General features: G+C 34.4%; 1 protein-coding gene across 1 annotated transcript in view; it reads left to right on the top strand.

Annotated features, from left to right (window-relative positions):
* Nucleotides 1-16,115, top strand: part of LOC149776179 (progranulin-like) — a 225,217-nt gene extending 209,102 nt beyond the window's left edge. Inside the window, exons 2-4 of the mRNA XM_089942490.1 lie at nucleotides 12,508-12,558; nucleotides 15,069-15,230; nucleotides 15,739-16,115. Of these exons, the coding sequence (XP_089798616.1) occupies nucleotides 12,508-12,558; nucleotides 15,069-15,230; nucleotides 15,739-15,813 (288 nt within the window). The 3' untranslated portion in view covers nucleotides 15,814-16,115. The remainder of the gene's footprint in view (nucleotides 1-12,507; nucleotides 12,559-15,068; nucleotides 15,231-15,738) is intronic.
* The last annotated feature ends 825 nt before the right edge of the window (nucleotides 16,116-16,940 follow it).

The following is a 16,940-nucleotide window of genomic DNA, read 5'->3' as shown; positions in this document are numbered from 1 at the left end:
ACCACTGGAGTAAAGTGCACTGCCTATAATCAGGAAACTAATGCATTGATTTTATTCTCGCTAAATATATTTGCATAGTAACAGAAAAGACTGAAAAGCAACAAGCTTTGTAAAATTCAACAAATAATTTATTTTCCTAGAATACAAAGTGAAAATTGGGAAAAGAAGAGTTTAAGATATTCCGAATTATATCCCCAAACATTCCTAGAATTACACACACAAGTCCTGAATATAAAAGCTCTGAATAAACTTTAGTTGAAATTTCGATCGATCGATCGACCATCGTAGCAAGATACATTCGAAAATCCTTGAGAAAACGAGCGTAGAGGATTTTTGTTTGTGCCATGCGACGAAGTCTCTAGACCTATGACTAGTGGTAAAATTTACAATCAGACAAACCGACCAACGGCAAGGCGAGAGAGAGAGAGAGAGAGAGAGAGAGAGAGATAAAAACAATTGTATAGTGGGTAGCAATATTAATTAATGTATCATATAAGATATCCAGTCATCCAATGCGACGCTTAACTGTGTGTGCGTACAACAGTTGTACTTCCAGCAACAAAAACGAATACTTTGTGAGCTAGAGCATATAAAAAGAACTGCCTTACATTTCAAACATTGACATCAATCTTTGATAAAGATATCTGACAAAACTCTGTTCTTGTTTCTCTTAAGTCATTTCCTTTTAGTTCCTTGACAGCAATGATAAAACCTCTGTGATGCATTGCTGAATCGGACTTGCGTTGTTTTCAGATAGGGTCATATAATTTATCGAATTACAAAACGTAATTTCCTGCGACAGATTAGTTCAATCCAATCCTGCTGCCTTTTTAAGTCGTGTGTATTTATATGTACAGCATATGAAAATGAGATGAATTTGCGAAAAGCGGTTGGGGTGAGCGTGTTGTGCATAGGAGTGAGCTTTATCCTCTAAAATTCAATTCTAGAGCAACTTTGGTAAAAAATATATAATTAAATTTTTCTTTTACCATGTTAATACCTGATTTAATTCATCTTGTGGTACTATAATTGACAAAAACTATCACACTTTAGATTACACACGATAAAATATATCCGTTATTAACGCTGGAAAAGAAATTATCATCTGTGACAGTGTGGCATGATGTGACGATCTGCACTTGAGCAGAAATGTTGTCTTTACTATTTACAAAAGTGGTGATTGTGTTTGAAAGAGAAAAGAAGGTGTATAAAATATAATTTAAATCCCTTCTAAATTAAACCAATATTCATAAGCCTTTCTCCAGCTATAATGTCCCTAACCTACTATTTTAAAGAAAAATACAATAACATTCCCTCCTGTCTATTTTTGTTTGGCTCTATCCTATCATATCTGTTTCCATCAAATATATCCCTACCCTCTTTCTTACGTTCAATTCATTTTCTCCGTTCACGAAAACCATCAAGCACGCACCAAAAAAGCATGCGTGTATGCGTGTTTGTGTGGGACATAAAGAGAGAGAGGGTTAAATTCCGGCTCTCTACTTAGAAATCCCAGATCCCGAATAAACTTCAATTATCTAGTATCCATCATCCACTTTTCTAATATCCACCAACTCATTATCTACTATCCAACAACCAATTATATGATATCCACTAGTCACTTATACACTATCATCATCCAGTTGTTTCGTATGAAGAGCTCAGATATATACTATTAATCAAACCAATCTGTAGCTATCAACATCAAATTATCTTATATCCACCAACCAGGGACCTACTAAACTTCAGCCAATTATCTACCATCAATAACAAGCTATATATTATCCATCACTATCCATAAATTATTTGCTATTCAGTAGCCAGTAATCTACCATCTACCAACTAGTTATCTACTGCCAACACCCCATTATCCACTATCCAGAACCAATTTATTTAATATCCTCATGCCAATTATATGCAATCCAGTACACAGTAATCTACTTTCCACCAACTAATAATCTGCTACCATCACCAGAGTTAAATGCAATTTACCAACTAGTTATATACTATCGAATTCCTAGCTATCTAATATCTAGATCCCAGACTAAATTTACTTTAGCTATCTTCTGTTCACGAACCACGTATGTGTACCAACACAAAGTTATACACTATCCAGCGCCCAGGCACCTACTATCGAATTCCCTACCATAATCTGAGGGTGATAGATGAAGGCATAGAGTTTTGCTTAATAATGGGGCTTATCGGGTGGTAATTGAGATAATGAATTTAATTTTGTCGATAAGGGATTTAAATGATACGTTATACCGCCTCGTTTACATGTAAAGGTGTGAGGTGAGTAGGTGAGCAGGTGTTGATAAGTAAGGATTAAGAGGATGATTGATATGTATGTATGTATGTATGTATGTATGTATGTATGTATGTATGTATGTATGTATTCCAGGATGTATGTATGTATGTATGTATGTATGTCTGTATGTATGTATGTATGTATGTATGTATTTATGCATGTATTCCAGGATGTATGTACGTATGTATGTATGTATGTATGTATGTATGTATGTATGTATGCATGCATGCATGCATGCATGTATGACTGACTGACTGACTTTATTTCCTCTTTAAAAAGAGATTACATCAGATTAAACAAATTCAGAATAATACAAGATCATAAAATAGAACAGAAAAGTAACAAAGATACAGTAGTAATACAATTGTAATACTGTGTAAGCTACCGTATTGACAAAACGAAATATCTCAATACCTGCAATTATGCAAATCTGCAATCATTTGGCGGAGCATGGCACTGATCTTTTAACAGTTGTTTGATGATGATAATATTTCGAAAAGTTAATACGTTTCTATCTGCATTAGCAGTAAACCATTCTGATGCGTAACGTGTGGTACCAATTCTCTTCAACGTAGGCTAATTCCTAAGCGATGATGTCTGGAAATCACACACACACACACACACACACACACACACACACACACACGCACGCACGCACGCACAAACACACACACACACACACACACACATTGTATAGTATTTCAGACAAACTCAGTCATGACAGTTAACACAATGATCTTCCAAATTAGTCCTAGCGGTGAAAATAAATTGCGTACGCAGACTTAATCATTTCACTATTATAATCCACTGTCATAAAATGCCATCTATTCTTTTCTGTTAGTACATGGTCCTGGCTATTGACCGTCAGTTTCTTTACTGTTAGTACATGGTCCTGGCTATTGACCGTCAGTTACTTTACTGTTAGTACATGGTCCTGGCTATTGACCATCAGTTACTTTACTGTTAGTACCTGGTCCTGGCTATTGACCGTCAGTTAATTTACTGTTAGTACATGGTCCTGGCTATTGACCGTCAGTTACTTTACTGTTAGTACATGGTCCTGGCTATTGACCGTCAGTTACTTTACTGTTAGTATATGGTCCTGGCTACTGACCGTCAGTTACTTTACTGTTAGTACATGGTCCTGGCTATTGACCATCAGTTACTTTACTGTTAGTACCTGGTCCTGGCTATTGACCGTCAGTTAATTTACTGTTAGTACATGGTCCTGGCTATTGACCGTCAGTTACTTTACTGTTAGTACCTGGTCCTGGCTATTGACCATCAGTTACTTTACAGTTAGTACATGGTCCTGGCTATTGACCGTCAGTTACTTTACTGTTAGTACCTGGTCCTGGCTATTGACCATCAGTTACTTTACTGTTAGTACATAGTCCTGGCTATTGACCGTCAGTTACTTTACTGTTAGTATATGGGCCTGGCTATTGAACGTCAGTTACTTTACTGTTAGTACGTAGTCCTGGCTATTGACCATCAGTTTCTTTACTGTTAGTACATAGTCCTGGCTATTGACGGTCAGTTACTTTACTGTTAGTACATGGTCCTGGCTATTGACCGTCAGTTACTTCATATGGATGCACATTTTGTTTTTCTCTACTTCCAGTAATGATTTTCTTCCCATCTGATTTTATCATTTATCTGTCTGGAGGTCCCTTACATTTTCAGTCTGTTCAGGATGGTTTATCTTGACTGTCTTTCTTTTTGACCTGGAGCTCACTGATCATCTGCATAAAATTTTCTTCAGTAACTGCAGCACTACTTTCGTGGCACACATTTAACCAAGAGTTATATGTGTTCTACGTTCACTCATATCCATAATACTTATTCACAAAAGAAACCGAAAGAGAGCCCAGAATCGACAAGTTCATAAATCTCAGAAATGATGTCTTGTATCGAAATGTATCGTATATTCGTTAAGAAAAGTTTATGCTAAATTATGTAGATATATGTGTACGTCTGTGTGTTTCAAATAAATCATTTATGGCAAAAATATGCTTTTGTTCCTATTTTCAAAAATAGTTAATTGCAAACTAGGCTAGTATATCAGTTTTAACAAATATTAGGTTATACGGAATGTCACGTTAGAAAATTTAATCGTAGGCTCTGTGACAGACGCAGCAAAATATTATCAAGTGAAACGTTACTAACCAAGAGTACCGTCATCGATACATTATACACCCACGTCTATCTTAATTGTCTTCTTTGTATGATCAAGTTGGACACGGTTGGCTCTTGAGATTTTTTTACCAGTTTGTGAAAAGACTTGGACTTTTGTCAAGATATGCGGTGTTGACCTGAACATACTGAGCAGAAACGATTCTATATTTGTTAGGAATATAGCCATGGTTCTGTCATTAGACTTCAAGACTTCAGATAATACAGACGTCTTTATTATTCTAAGTGCATGCCATTCAAAAGATGACTCTACGATAAAACATATTCAAGAACCTTTCCTTTCATCCACCACGAGCTTGTGGGTTCTTTTATATTATAAATACAAAATAATAGGCGTCGTCCATGCCTTAAGTGCAAGACCTCCAACCTTGATAAATATATATGGTTGAGAACTGAAAGAAGTGTACGTAAACTATTATCTTTCTTCCATCACAGTGACATTGATCTTTGAATTTTATACACACAAATCAACATTTTTTTCCTTTCCGCATGTGCAAGTTATCAACAGAATTCATTGGAGGTTTTTGATGTATATGTTGTGTTATAACCATGTTTCTGCTTGTTGTCACGGCGACCTTGATCGTTGACGTTTGACCCAAAACAATCATCGTGCTTTCTTTTTACTCAAGTACGTCTTTGATATATAGATTATTATAAAGATTTACAAAGTAAATATATCCAGAGTAGGATTTTGTCCAAGAGATGTTATGTTCAACGTCAATAATTTGAAGTGATTGGTGTTTTGTAAAGGGAGGTTATTGCAGCTTATTTTAACGTTCGATATTTGTTATTATTCTGATCAGTTTATGAAATCTAATAGTTTCTCCATTCATAAAATGAGTCTCGTATGATACAAGCCTTTTGTTTTATAAACATGCTAAGATCGTGTGAAACAGACAATTATTTATATTTATTAGAAAATATACGGCATTATATTAGGTTGCTACTTCATACCACTCATTGATTCTGAAATTTATTGTTCTTTTTCATTTCTACCGCCATCAATAATAATTTACCTTCTGGAGAAAATAAATTTTCTTCATGTTATGTGTGTTGTGGATAAACATGAGTTGCTTACAAATAAATCTTCGTATGGCTCCTGGTGGCTTTGAATTGGTCCTTATGAAAGTTTCAACAAATATCTTAAGAAGCTTAATAAAGCTGGTAAGTGTTTCCGACACACACCCTGACTCCCGGATCAAACATTGTATAAAAGGGTTATACGGGCCATCCAAGGACAATTGCCGTCGCTGGTGGCATATCGTTCGACATTGGTCTGGTATGTATCTCTCTTCTATAGCTTTTTTGCTTTTGACTGCTGCTCCGTGACCCTCTATATCTATTCAGCCTCCGCCATTCGTCTCCATGTATTGTCTTTTAATCCATGTCGTATCTGTTTATATTCATTCATATGTATATCAATTTTGGTCAGTCGTTTACATATCTATATCTTACCTCCATGTGTATGTATGTATGTATGTATGTATGTATGGAGTAAGAGAGAAAAACATATTGCACTGGACGAAAACATTAAAACTGAACTTGTACCAAGTAATCTAAAGTAATCTGGTTCGTCGTAACGGTATGTTAACGCTTTCCTTAGGATCTATCTACAGTGTTCATAATAGCAATGATACATAGTTGCAATAACCAGTCGACACTAGGCCTATCCTATATGTTCAATTGGTCGGTTATGAGAAACACATTATGTAGCGTTCTTAAACATATTATAATGGGCGAACTCTCCCCCCCCCCCACGGCGATTATCGTAGCTAGATACGGGCGAAAATCGATGAAAATGCGAGCATTGGGGTTTTCGCTTGTGTCATACGACAATATACGACAATAACCCTGGACCTATCAATGATGGTAAAATTTAGTCAATCCGTCCAGAGAGAGAGAGAGAGAGAGAGAGAATTTTACAGTCTTTATAAATGTTAATTAAAGCAGAATAATTACTTAGATGAACTGGCAATTTATTAAAATATTTTAATTACCTCTTGTTGGTTCGACATTTCGCTTAGTTTCTATTTCACGCTAATTTCCATACGCCAGTACGTGATTGCCTGACAGCTCAGGTTCAGTGTATATGAAGTTAACCAACCGTGTTTGTAGTGCACGACTTTTTTCATGAAAACTATATTTCATGGTTAAATCAATAGTGTGTCTTATATTTATTTAATAAATGTCAATAAAATACAAAACTCAAAAAGAAAACAATTGACTTAATAATGTGCATATGTGAGTGTGAACAACAAGAAAAATCGTAAAACTACATTTTATAGCGGACAGACTCGTGGGGATGTGAGGATTTCATTCACTCAGTCAATACACAGTTACCCGGAGCATATCGTAACTCCATTCAAAGCGCAAATATGTGCATTTGATATAAATAAAATATATGTATAATATGTACGCTGTATCAATGAAATACTGCTCGTTGTATAAATTGTTCATTAAAAACGTGCCAAGTCTCGTTTCCTTTTAATGACAAATGTATATATCTCCTGGTATATCATTGATACAGCGTACACACACACACACAGTTGTAAAACCAACAAAACTGGGACAATTGATTTTACCATAAAAACGGGGACATTTTTATTTAACAAGTTTTGAGCGATATAGATCTATTTTAATATGCATTTGATACATGCATGTCATTTCTAATTGATCTGTGGTTGATTTCCAAGAAACACTGTATGATAATCTTTGCCATCAGAACGGGGACACACACATATACAGAATGGGGACACACACATATACACAGTGTTAGAAATTATACAATCAAATGTGGGACATTCAATAAGTATGTATTTTGATACTTAATATAAATCAATTCAATCTAAATATTGCAGTAATCTCACCTGATACATATAATTCCCATCCACATTAATCAACTAAATTAAAATTATCATGTTGAATCTTTATATAATATTTGTTGTATATATAAGTAAAAATGGTGTCCAGGAGTTTGAAGAAGTTTAATTGTCAGAATTGTGTGAAAATACAGAGAATGTGTCCCTTATTCTAAAATAAAATAATCAAAGATCTGCATGCCAATCTTCAGTTAAAATAATTTTATTGACAAGACTACGGTTTAGAATTTAAAGTGTCTCACACAATAACACATTTTTATTTTTTGATGTACAAAAATTTGCCACTTTAGTGCAGTCCCCTTCATTAATAAACCAATGCATGATAAGATCTCTTCAATAGGAAACACACCAAAAGTTTATTTTGTATGATGGCATGGTTTTGTTTAGTGAGCTCAGGTCAGAGCCGCATAAGTGTTCCTATCGCCAAATAGTCTCTATTAAAATCTGATTGTGTGGACTGATTGTGTGACGCCATGTGCATTATTCATGATAGAGACTGGTAAATCGTACAATTCAATTGAATGATTGAGACTGTCCCGTTATCTGGAGACGCCTTTTATTCTTACTATGATAGTAAATATGTTGTAGAGTTACAGGCGAAATGAGGCTTAAAATCATGATTTGACTGACATAAGGTAGCGTAGGAAAAATAGTTCCCGGTATTTGGTCTTTGAGTGTGATTTGTATTTTATGGTACTTAAGTACCGCCGCTACGTTACGGAAATGTATTAAGGAGAAACAATGCATTTGTGACGTAGGCAGGCAATTGTGAAGTTGTGATGTAAATATGTAGTTGTGATATTGTTGGTCATGCATTAATTAGAGGAAAATTATTATACAGTAGTTTGTTTCATTCGTTCACTAAAGAGACCTCTTGTATGTAACATTATTAATGTTCTGCCTTTCGCTTAGTGAAGTCAGTTGTACATTTAATGTTGCGTTTTTGTGGTCATTGATTGATTAGAGAAAAATTGACGAATGTTATCAATGGGTCCTTAGTAAGAGGGGAAAACAAGGGACTTACGGCCAGAAAGAAATGAGGCTAGCAAGAAGGAAGAACGATAGCCATAAGTAACGAAGCCGAAAGGCCGAGAGAGAGAGAGAGATAAAATAAAAAAGGTATTGACTAAACGAGAATAGACTGTGAAATATTGGATAATTTACCTCTGAGTCAAACAAAATTTATCTGATTGTTTTCTTTCACATTATTGATACTTCAGCCAGCATGCACATTTATGATACATCGAGAAACACTAAATTTAAGTATAAAATCTTGTATTTTCAGCGCCTTAACTGGTGCCATGTACAAGCAATTACAAAAGTTATTTTTATTTCCTACTGGCTCAATTTTAACTCGTCGCAGTTACCTCTAATGCGGTTAATTGGAAGAAAGAAATGGTATTATGTTTTGGTTACCATGTAAACTGTTCGTTATTATGCTTCTACCCACATTTGCATGAATTAAAATCAATGTTGATATTTTCCAGTGTATTTCTTATCAAAATGTGCATGGCTCAGAGTCAAATAGGAGAAAAAAATATACAAGCACAGGTGAATTTCTAGAATCTCTTGTCCATCGTAAAAACCGTGCATAATATCTGCATGAAACCTTTTATTCAGTTTTCTTGGTTCTCGATTTATTTGGCAAAATGTGTTATGAACGTTGGACTACCCATTAATAAACATGTATATCGATATTGCTCTCTGTGTTAAAATAGAAAATATATCATATATATTTGTCTATGTTTATATAAATGATTTAAATCCTGTCAGCTCTTCTTGATAGCATCTTCGGTCAGTGATTTGGAAGCAAAGTGCGCAAGCCGACAGCATAACGGTGTGAATTTTTACAGCGTTAACGCGGACGCAGTTTTCCGACTGATACACACTAGGCTTTGATTCGAGTGGGACGTGTGTATTGTTGTGTATAGCATGATGTGATAAAATGCCAACAAAATGGGGACATGTCCAAATATGCTTATTTTAAGGTTTGTATCATTCAATAAGGTCTTGGCATTCCATTTGAGCCGACATTAAAAAACGGATAGTCCCTGTTTCGAGGTGTGTCCCCGGTCTGTTGGTGTATTCACAATGATGTCCCCGCTTCGCGCCTTTTACAAACACGCACACACACACACACATACACACACACACACACACACACATGTACTTGTCATATATATATATATATATATATATATATATATATATATATATATATATATATATATATATACTTTAAGAAAAGAATTTAGAAACAAATATCCTACAACATATTTTATTTAATGAGAAGTTTGGAAATATATAATTTAATTCTAAATGGCAGTTAATGCATGACTAACAGCCACGTGTCTATTCGTTTACACGATTACCAGTGTCATTGAGAATATGTACTGCTTATGCATTTGGTTATGGAAGTGTAATTCATCGATTTTACCTATTTGGTTATGGAAGTGGAATTCATCGATTTTACCTTTTTGGTTATGGAAGTGGAATTCATCGATTTTACCTATTTGGTTATGGAAGTGGAATTCATCGATATTACCTATTTGGTTAGTAGTTCAACGTAGAGACTAGGTCTGGTTTATATATCGTTTCGGTAAAGCCACTGTAACAACGTCACACAGAGGTAAGAAATCTTAAAAAGATTAAAACGATCGAAAAACAAGTAGTATATATCTGTGCGTGTGTGTGTGTTTATTATATTCGAAACATTTGTAACAATCAGAGAGAGTATGACTGCTTATTTTTAAGACATTCATGCTATGTGTGCATCTGTTCTAATGTGCCATGCTATGCAAGTTGTACTTGTTACAAATTTGCATACCACTGAAAGAAGTATAAACAGCAAATACGCTGAATGCAAACATACAAAAGTAAACTAAATGCACAAATTTACGTACTGTACGTTTACAGAACCAAATTTTCGAAAGAATAATTTCTTTAAACAATATACATTGTCGGTGCAACGAGTCATAAAAATTCTCTTATCGGATTAAAGTTTCTTTTAAGTAAACTTCTAAGTCTTTTAGTGATACTTCTCGTTAAATGATACATGGTTATACGAATAATTTCGTTTCGAGTTAAATGAAATATAAAGATGATTTATTTCGAGGTCATTTTTGTATCTTTAGTTTTGAAATATAAATACAGCGAGGAAGTTTGTTATTTTAAAGATAAACATACTTCTTGTTTACATGTAGATCAATGGTACCCGTATGAAGAGAGTTAAATGACATATTGACGTTCAGCGAAAAATACTTTATATATACATCAAAGAGATAAATTGTGTGTGTTGTAGCTTCAATCTAGAGTTGAGTCTTACATAATCAAGAGAGATTTGCTTGATTACACCACAGACGTACTTGCTTAAATGATGTACATTTTTTATTGGTCGACAAATAGGTGCGGTTGTCGCTGTATAAAATAAACAAAGCAGAACAAGAGCTGCAAAGCTAGAAGAAAATTAGAGCAAATTGCAACGAAAGTTCTTTGCTGAATTCAAGGCAAGTATATCAATATGTGAATGATTTTATAATTGTTTCTATAATGTTTCATTTGTTAATCGAGTAATACTGAATATTTCTTCACAAAATGTACTAGTTCGCAAACGATCTAGAGTAAACAATTTATGAGTGACATTTATCAGGTAATACCCTAGCGAAATCTGAACCTTTTTCTGGAGTAACAACAGCTCTATATGGCGTTACAGCATTTAAATAGTGCCCAACGTTAAGTTGCAATTTTCCTTCATAATCATACACCGACCAGAATTTGAAACAAACGCAAATAATTTAGACAAATTCACTCAATTCCGATCTTAAGCAAGCCTGTCTCACCAGTTGTGTAGTGATTAGGCATTGTTGAATAATCGGTGAGGTCTAACAAAATGTTTCCGTTCATCATAGCCTCTTTTATTACAATGAATCGTTAGGAAACATACCACATATGCCGATTATTCAGAATCTGCACAATACATTTATGAGAAAAATTATTAAAATGAGAAGGGAAAAACTGTGTTACGTGCTGAGCTGAGACGATAATTGTAGGACATTTATATTAAATCAATACTGCTTTGAAAAAACTGATATGTGCAAAACATTATATAGTATCATACAAAACAAGCAAACTGATAAAAAAATATGATAATCACAAACTGATTTCTTGTATTAAAAGACTGATTTTTATCGGTCGATATGATCATTTTCATTACGATTCAATCAACAACCATAGAGTCAGAACACAATGAGTGTACATTGAAGAATGGTATGCAACAGTATATGACCTGTACAAAGGAAGAAACATTTAAATCTTCAAAACAAGGCTTGAAGTTTAAAGATTACATAATCTCGCTGTCAAAACAGATGTGGGGAAACAATTCGCCATTTGTGAGTACAAATTGCTAACCAGACATCGACCATTGGTATTAAATGGAATCACTGTATGGAATTCCTTACCAATGAGGATACGTAATTCAACTTCCCTTGCTTCTTTTAAAATATCATTAAAGAAATTCCTTCTAGACCAGCTGGAATGACATATTAAAAGCTCTGAATAGAAAACTTTAAAATCATATCCATAATTGATATATATTTGTATGTTTCCCAGTATAGTCACACACAGTCATTCATGTCAACTATGTACGAATGAGTGTGCGACGATACATGGTTATGTGCATGAACTTCTATTTTTATTATTTTATTACAAAAACTGAGGACCACATCGCAGATGGGTCAGCCATGACCAAATGTGTTATCCTCGTTAAAGTTAGTTTGTTATTATTACTATTATTATTATTATAAAATGTTGCTTTAAAAAAAAAATTACATGAACAAGTGTTTAACACGTTGTGCTCCACAAACCAAATAAAGTATGCTAGTAAAATGTAAAAACAATAAACGTTCTTAGAAGGCTTTGTTACTGCCTGCAGCACTCCAAAGAACACCTGTCAGATTCTGACACACCCACCCACACACCCACACACACACATACATACATACATATATATATATATATATATATATATATATATATATATATATATATATATATATACTGCAAGTACGTCTGCACGTACGTATACTGGTAGGTTTTTAGTCATTTCTATTCTTTCTCTATTTACAGATGCTTGTTCTTTTGGCGGTGTGCATATTGGCAAATACATTCCTTGTCAAAGTAAGTATGTAAATAATTATATCATTAATTGACAGCAGTTTGTTAAAATTAATTAGTCAAGGAAATGAATAGTATAAAGATAATTAAGTGTAATGAACATAGAAATATAATGAATTGCGTAAAATGCATGTAAAAGAAGGTTAGATTACTGTGTCAGAGTTGTTTAAGATACCGCATTTAATGATGAAGGAATGATCAGTACGCGTACATTTCATAGCCAGTGACCTATCCCGTGTCCTAAATGTCCAAACGAATAACGTTTATGTACATTTTATAGCCAGTAACCTATCCCGTGTCCTAAATGTCCAAACGAATAACGTTTATGTACATTTTATAGCCAGTAAACTATCCCGTGTCCTAAATGTCCAAACGAATAACGTTTGTGTACATTTCATAGCCAGTAACCTATCCCGTGTCCTAAATGTCCAAACGAATAACGTGAATGATGTTCAATATTCTAAAAGTTGCTATCACATTCCTTTTACTGCATACCTCGGCGAACTTACTTACCGCATTATTGCATCTGAAATAGTTACGATCTCAAAATAAATAGTATTGGTATTAGATATTCTCATATAAATCAATACTTTTGTCCACAATTATTCTGACAAAAATGTACAATGCATGATCGATGTTTCTTGAAAACACAATATTAACAGAAATTTTACCATACTCTAAGCGGTACATGGCTGAGAAAAAAAGGGGGGGGGGGAGAGAGAGAGAGAGCATCAAACAGTAAAATAAATGCAACATAAAGTAATCCTGGTGCCAAACGTTGGTGCCAAACTTATTTACCTCCCTGTGAAATTGTCCAAAGACTGCAGCACTATTTTAACGTTAATTAATGGGCACGAATGTTTAGCCATGTAACCTATGTATCAAATAACGTTCTTGGCTCTCTGCCTGAAAAATAGCATTTGGTGAAAAAAAATGTAATCTCAGTCTCCATGCTGAATTGATAGTTTCACTACTTTCAGTATGACCTGTCCACATATTTGCATAAAAAGTCTTGTATGACGTATCAAAGCTTATTATTTCCCCTTGACTTAATGTGATGTGATTTTAGTATTTGAGCTAAGTTCTAATGATGCGTTTCAACTTGTCAAACTCGAATTACTCTATACACTTGAGACATTTAACACTGATGTAGAACCTAATCTATGCGTGGCCCATAAAGCTGACATGTCCAATGTAATTCTGTGCAGTCACTTAATATCTCGTAAAGCTGTTTTTTGTCGCTGCTATTAAAATAAACCTGGATTACTCTATATTCTCTACTTTCTACAGCATGTAGGACCTTGATGGTGTGTGATATCCAAAGCTAAGCAACCGTTGCTAAGCAATACATTTCAATCGTTTACTGGCTTGTAACCCTGATAATTGTCTTCACTAATAAGATAACTTGATTTGATCTATATTCTCTAAATTTTAACACAGCTTTTAGGGCCTTTTCAGTTTGTGGTCCCAAAGCGTGGCACTCATTTTTTGTCTTGTAAGTACTGTAATAAGGAGGTTCCAGGTAAGGTTGATTGACATAATGGCACGAATTATTCAGCTAATAGCATACATTAAATACATACTAAAGTTTGAATATTTGAAAATTTATTTTGTTTTATAGAGTCTTGTAGTCACAACATTCTTGGAAAAATGCCTTAAAAGAAAAACAACAAGCAAGTTATTGGAACAAACCCACAAACAAGTCGTTTATATGGCTCATGTTTTCGGTCGATCGTCGGATTTTTCGTTTCAAAATATTACTCTTGAGCAAGCCCATACGAAACAAAGAAAAATTCTATAAATACCATTCTATTTTCTTTCAACAAACTTTAGAAAAGTGATTAATAAGTACACTTATTATTTTCAATGAGAAGGTAGTGAGATTTCTTGAAACAATTCTAAAAATGATTTTTTATATTTTTTATTCGTAAAAATTAGCACTACCATAGGCCGTGTCGACCAGTTAATTGTCTTTAAAATGGACAATGTTTTTCGGTGTGTAGATAAATGGCATTTTGTATGAAGTATTTTAATAAACATACAGTGACTATACTCACGGTCTGAGTGAGCCTTACTGTTGTGACTATTGTACGATGCGTTAAGTACTACACCTTATTTGTATCACTATTGTCTTTGCCACGCATATACTACCAGAAATAAATAGATATACAATATAGCAACAATAACTGCAACAGTAACATTTAATAGTACTATCATTACAACACAGGAACAACAATTACTAATATTCTTATTGGTAATCATGATAGTATTACAATTACTATCGACAACATCACCAACAACACACCACAGCAATACTGTAACACAATTTGGTAGGTTGAGCGACGTCAAAATTTCATGAACATCCTTGACTTTCACACATTTGCAACTGTCATAAATCTAAATTTCACTGTCAGATTTTAAATTAGGAGATAACCTCATGCTTTCGGTCATTGAACATGTTTACTACTGCATCAGAAGATGTTTTTAACATTGTTGAATATTTATATGACCAGGCGGAGGAACCACAGGAACTACCTAAAATGAAACAGTTAAGCACTTCCATGGCTAAAGGTAGCGACGTTGGCTTGACATGTCCAGACCCAAAATGGTCCTGCCCAGGGACTCAACCATGCTGTTACTCTTCGGGTGGCTGGAGATGTTGCCCATACACTAATGTAAGTTCTCTTAACCCTATTTGGAAATATTATTCTACAATCAATGATGACGGGTTCGATAACCTATTCTAAGTTTAAGTTTACACCATTGGCTGTCCGTTGGTATGTATGTATGTATGTATGTATGTATGTATGTATGTAGGCAAGGCAACATTATTGTTGAAAAGCACCAAAAACAGTTATTACCAATGACACCACTAGACAGCATCATCTTGATTCACTTTTCTTTTTGACACAGTATGATGGCCAACAAAGATTCTCTAGATTACTATAACAACATCAATTACAAATAGAGAAACCGAAGTACTAATGTATTTGTACGACAAAGAGTCAACGGCTTCGACTACTACTACTACTATTACTTCCACCACACAACACATGTCAACCAACAACACTGCCAACATCATATTTTATACCATTCCCATGATCTCATCCACGGTACCTCTGTCATCCTACTGCTACTACTACTACTATTACTGTTTACTTGTACTCTCACTTCTACTTTCAGGGAATTTGCTGTGCCAGTGGGTTACGTTGCTGCCAACAGGGTCGTCACTGTATGTGGGGTTTGTGGTGCATATAAGGCATACATGTTTTCTTAATTGAAACGAAATTCCAAGGAAATCAATAATAAAAATACTGACTCCAAATTTCCATCAGCGCAGTTACATCTGCCAAATTTTCTTTTCTTCCGAAAAATGGCTGCTCATCGTCTTGTATCTCCCACAACAAATTCAATTTTTCATAAAGTACGAAAGTATCTAAAACATATATATCAAGAAATGTAACGATGTGTAACAGGTGACAAAACTTTTGATAATAATAATAATAATAACGTTGATAAAAATTTAGTATTTGAATTGTAATAAATCCTCCCACTTCTGACTCAATGTTCTCAGTGTTGTTTTTCATTTGTAAATGCAGGTCGTATATGTAGCATTTTTAAGGGGGTACATTCTTAGAAAACATTTTTGTGGCAAAAATTATAATAGCAGCAACCTGCTATTCTTACTTTGCTGTTTAAAAGAATAGGTAATGAAATTTCTCTCGACAAGTTTTAAAAGTTTGTATCACGAATGTGAAAGAAATTATTCTACTAAACTGTCTTATGTACTTTATGTTGGCAGTGAGCGGCACACTGCTCCCCACCCATAACAGTTTAGAAATGAGACTAACAGGTTGGAACAATGTACAACGCTAATAGTTTTTATAATTGTTAAAAAAAAATGTGCTTCTTTGACGTTCGATATTTGTCCCTACGCTTGACCTAGTGGATATTGTAAAACCCTTCATCTGTCTTCCCATCCGTCCTTCTCTCCGTGATCTCATTTCCTCCTAAACTGCTGAGTAGAAATGTAGCTATGTTTGATCACAACCTTGAGGTTCCTGTGAGGGAGTCTTAGGTCAAATATATGAAAGTATGGCGACAAGCCAATAAAAAATCATGGGGTTTTACTTTGGCAGCCAAAGGAGAAAATGTTACATTTACAATTATATGAGAAATAGCAATTTACAGAAAATCAAGGTCTGTACTAAACGAGTAAAATTAACCCACGATGTTTTACACATGAATGCATCAGTCTGGGATAAACAGATAAACACATTATAGTCCCAAAATTACAAAAGTACTTTCCATTTCCCAAAGTGGCTCTGTAAGTGGTGCCCACTACCGGGATGTATTACATGGACTGTCTACACTTATATTTCCGG

Source organism: Sinohyriopsis cumingii, chromosome 18 (genome assembly GCF_028554795.1).
Source record: "Sinohyriopsis cumingii isolate HCF-2022 chromosome 18, ASM2855479v2, whole genome shotgun sequence".
NCBI lineage: Eukaryota > Metazoa > Mollusca > Bivalvia > Unionida > Unionidae > Sinohyriopsis > Sinohyriopsis cumingii.
The sequence above is the reverse complement of the archived record's forward strand: the minus strand, read 5'-3'. Positions and strand labels throughout refer to the sequence as shown.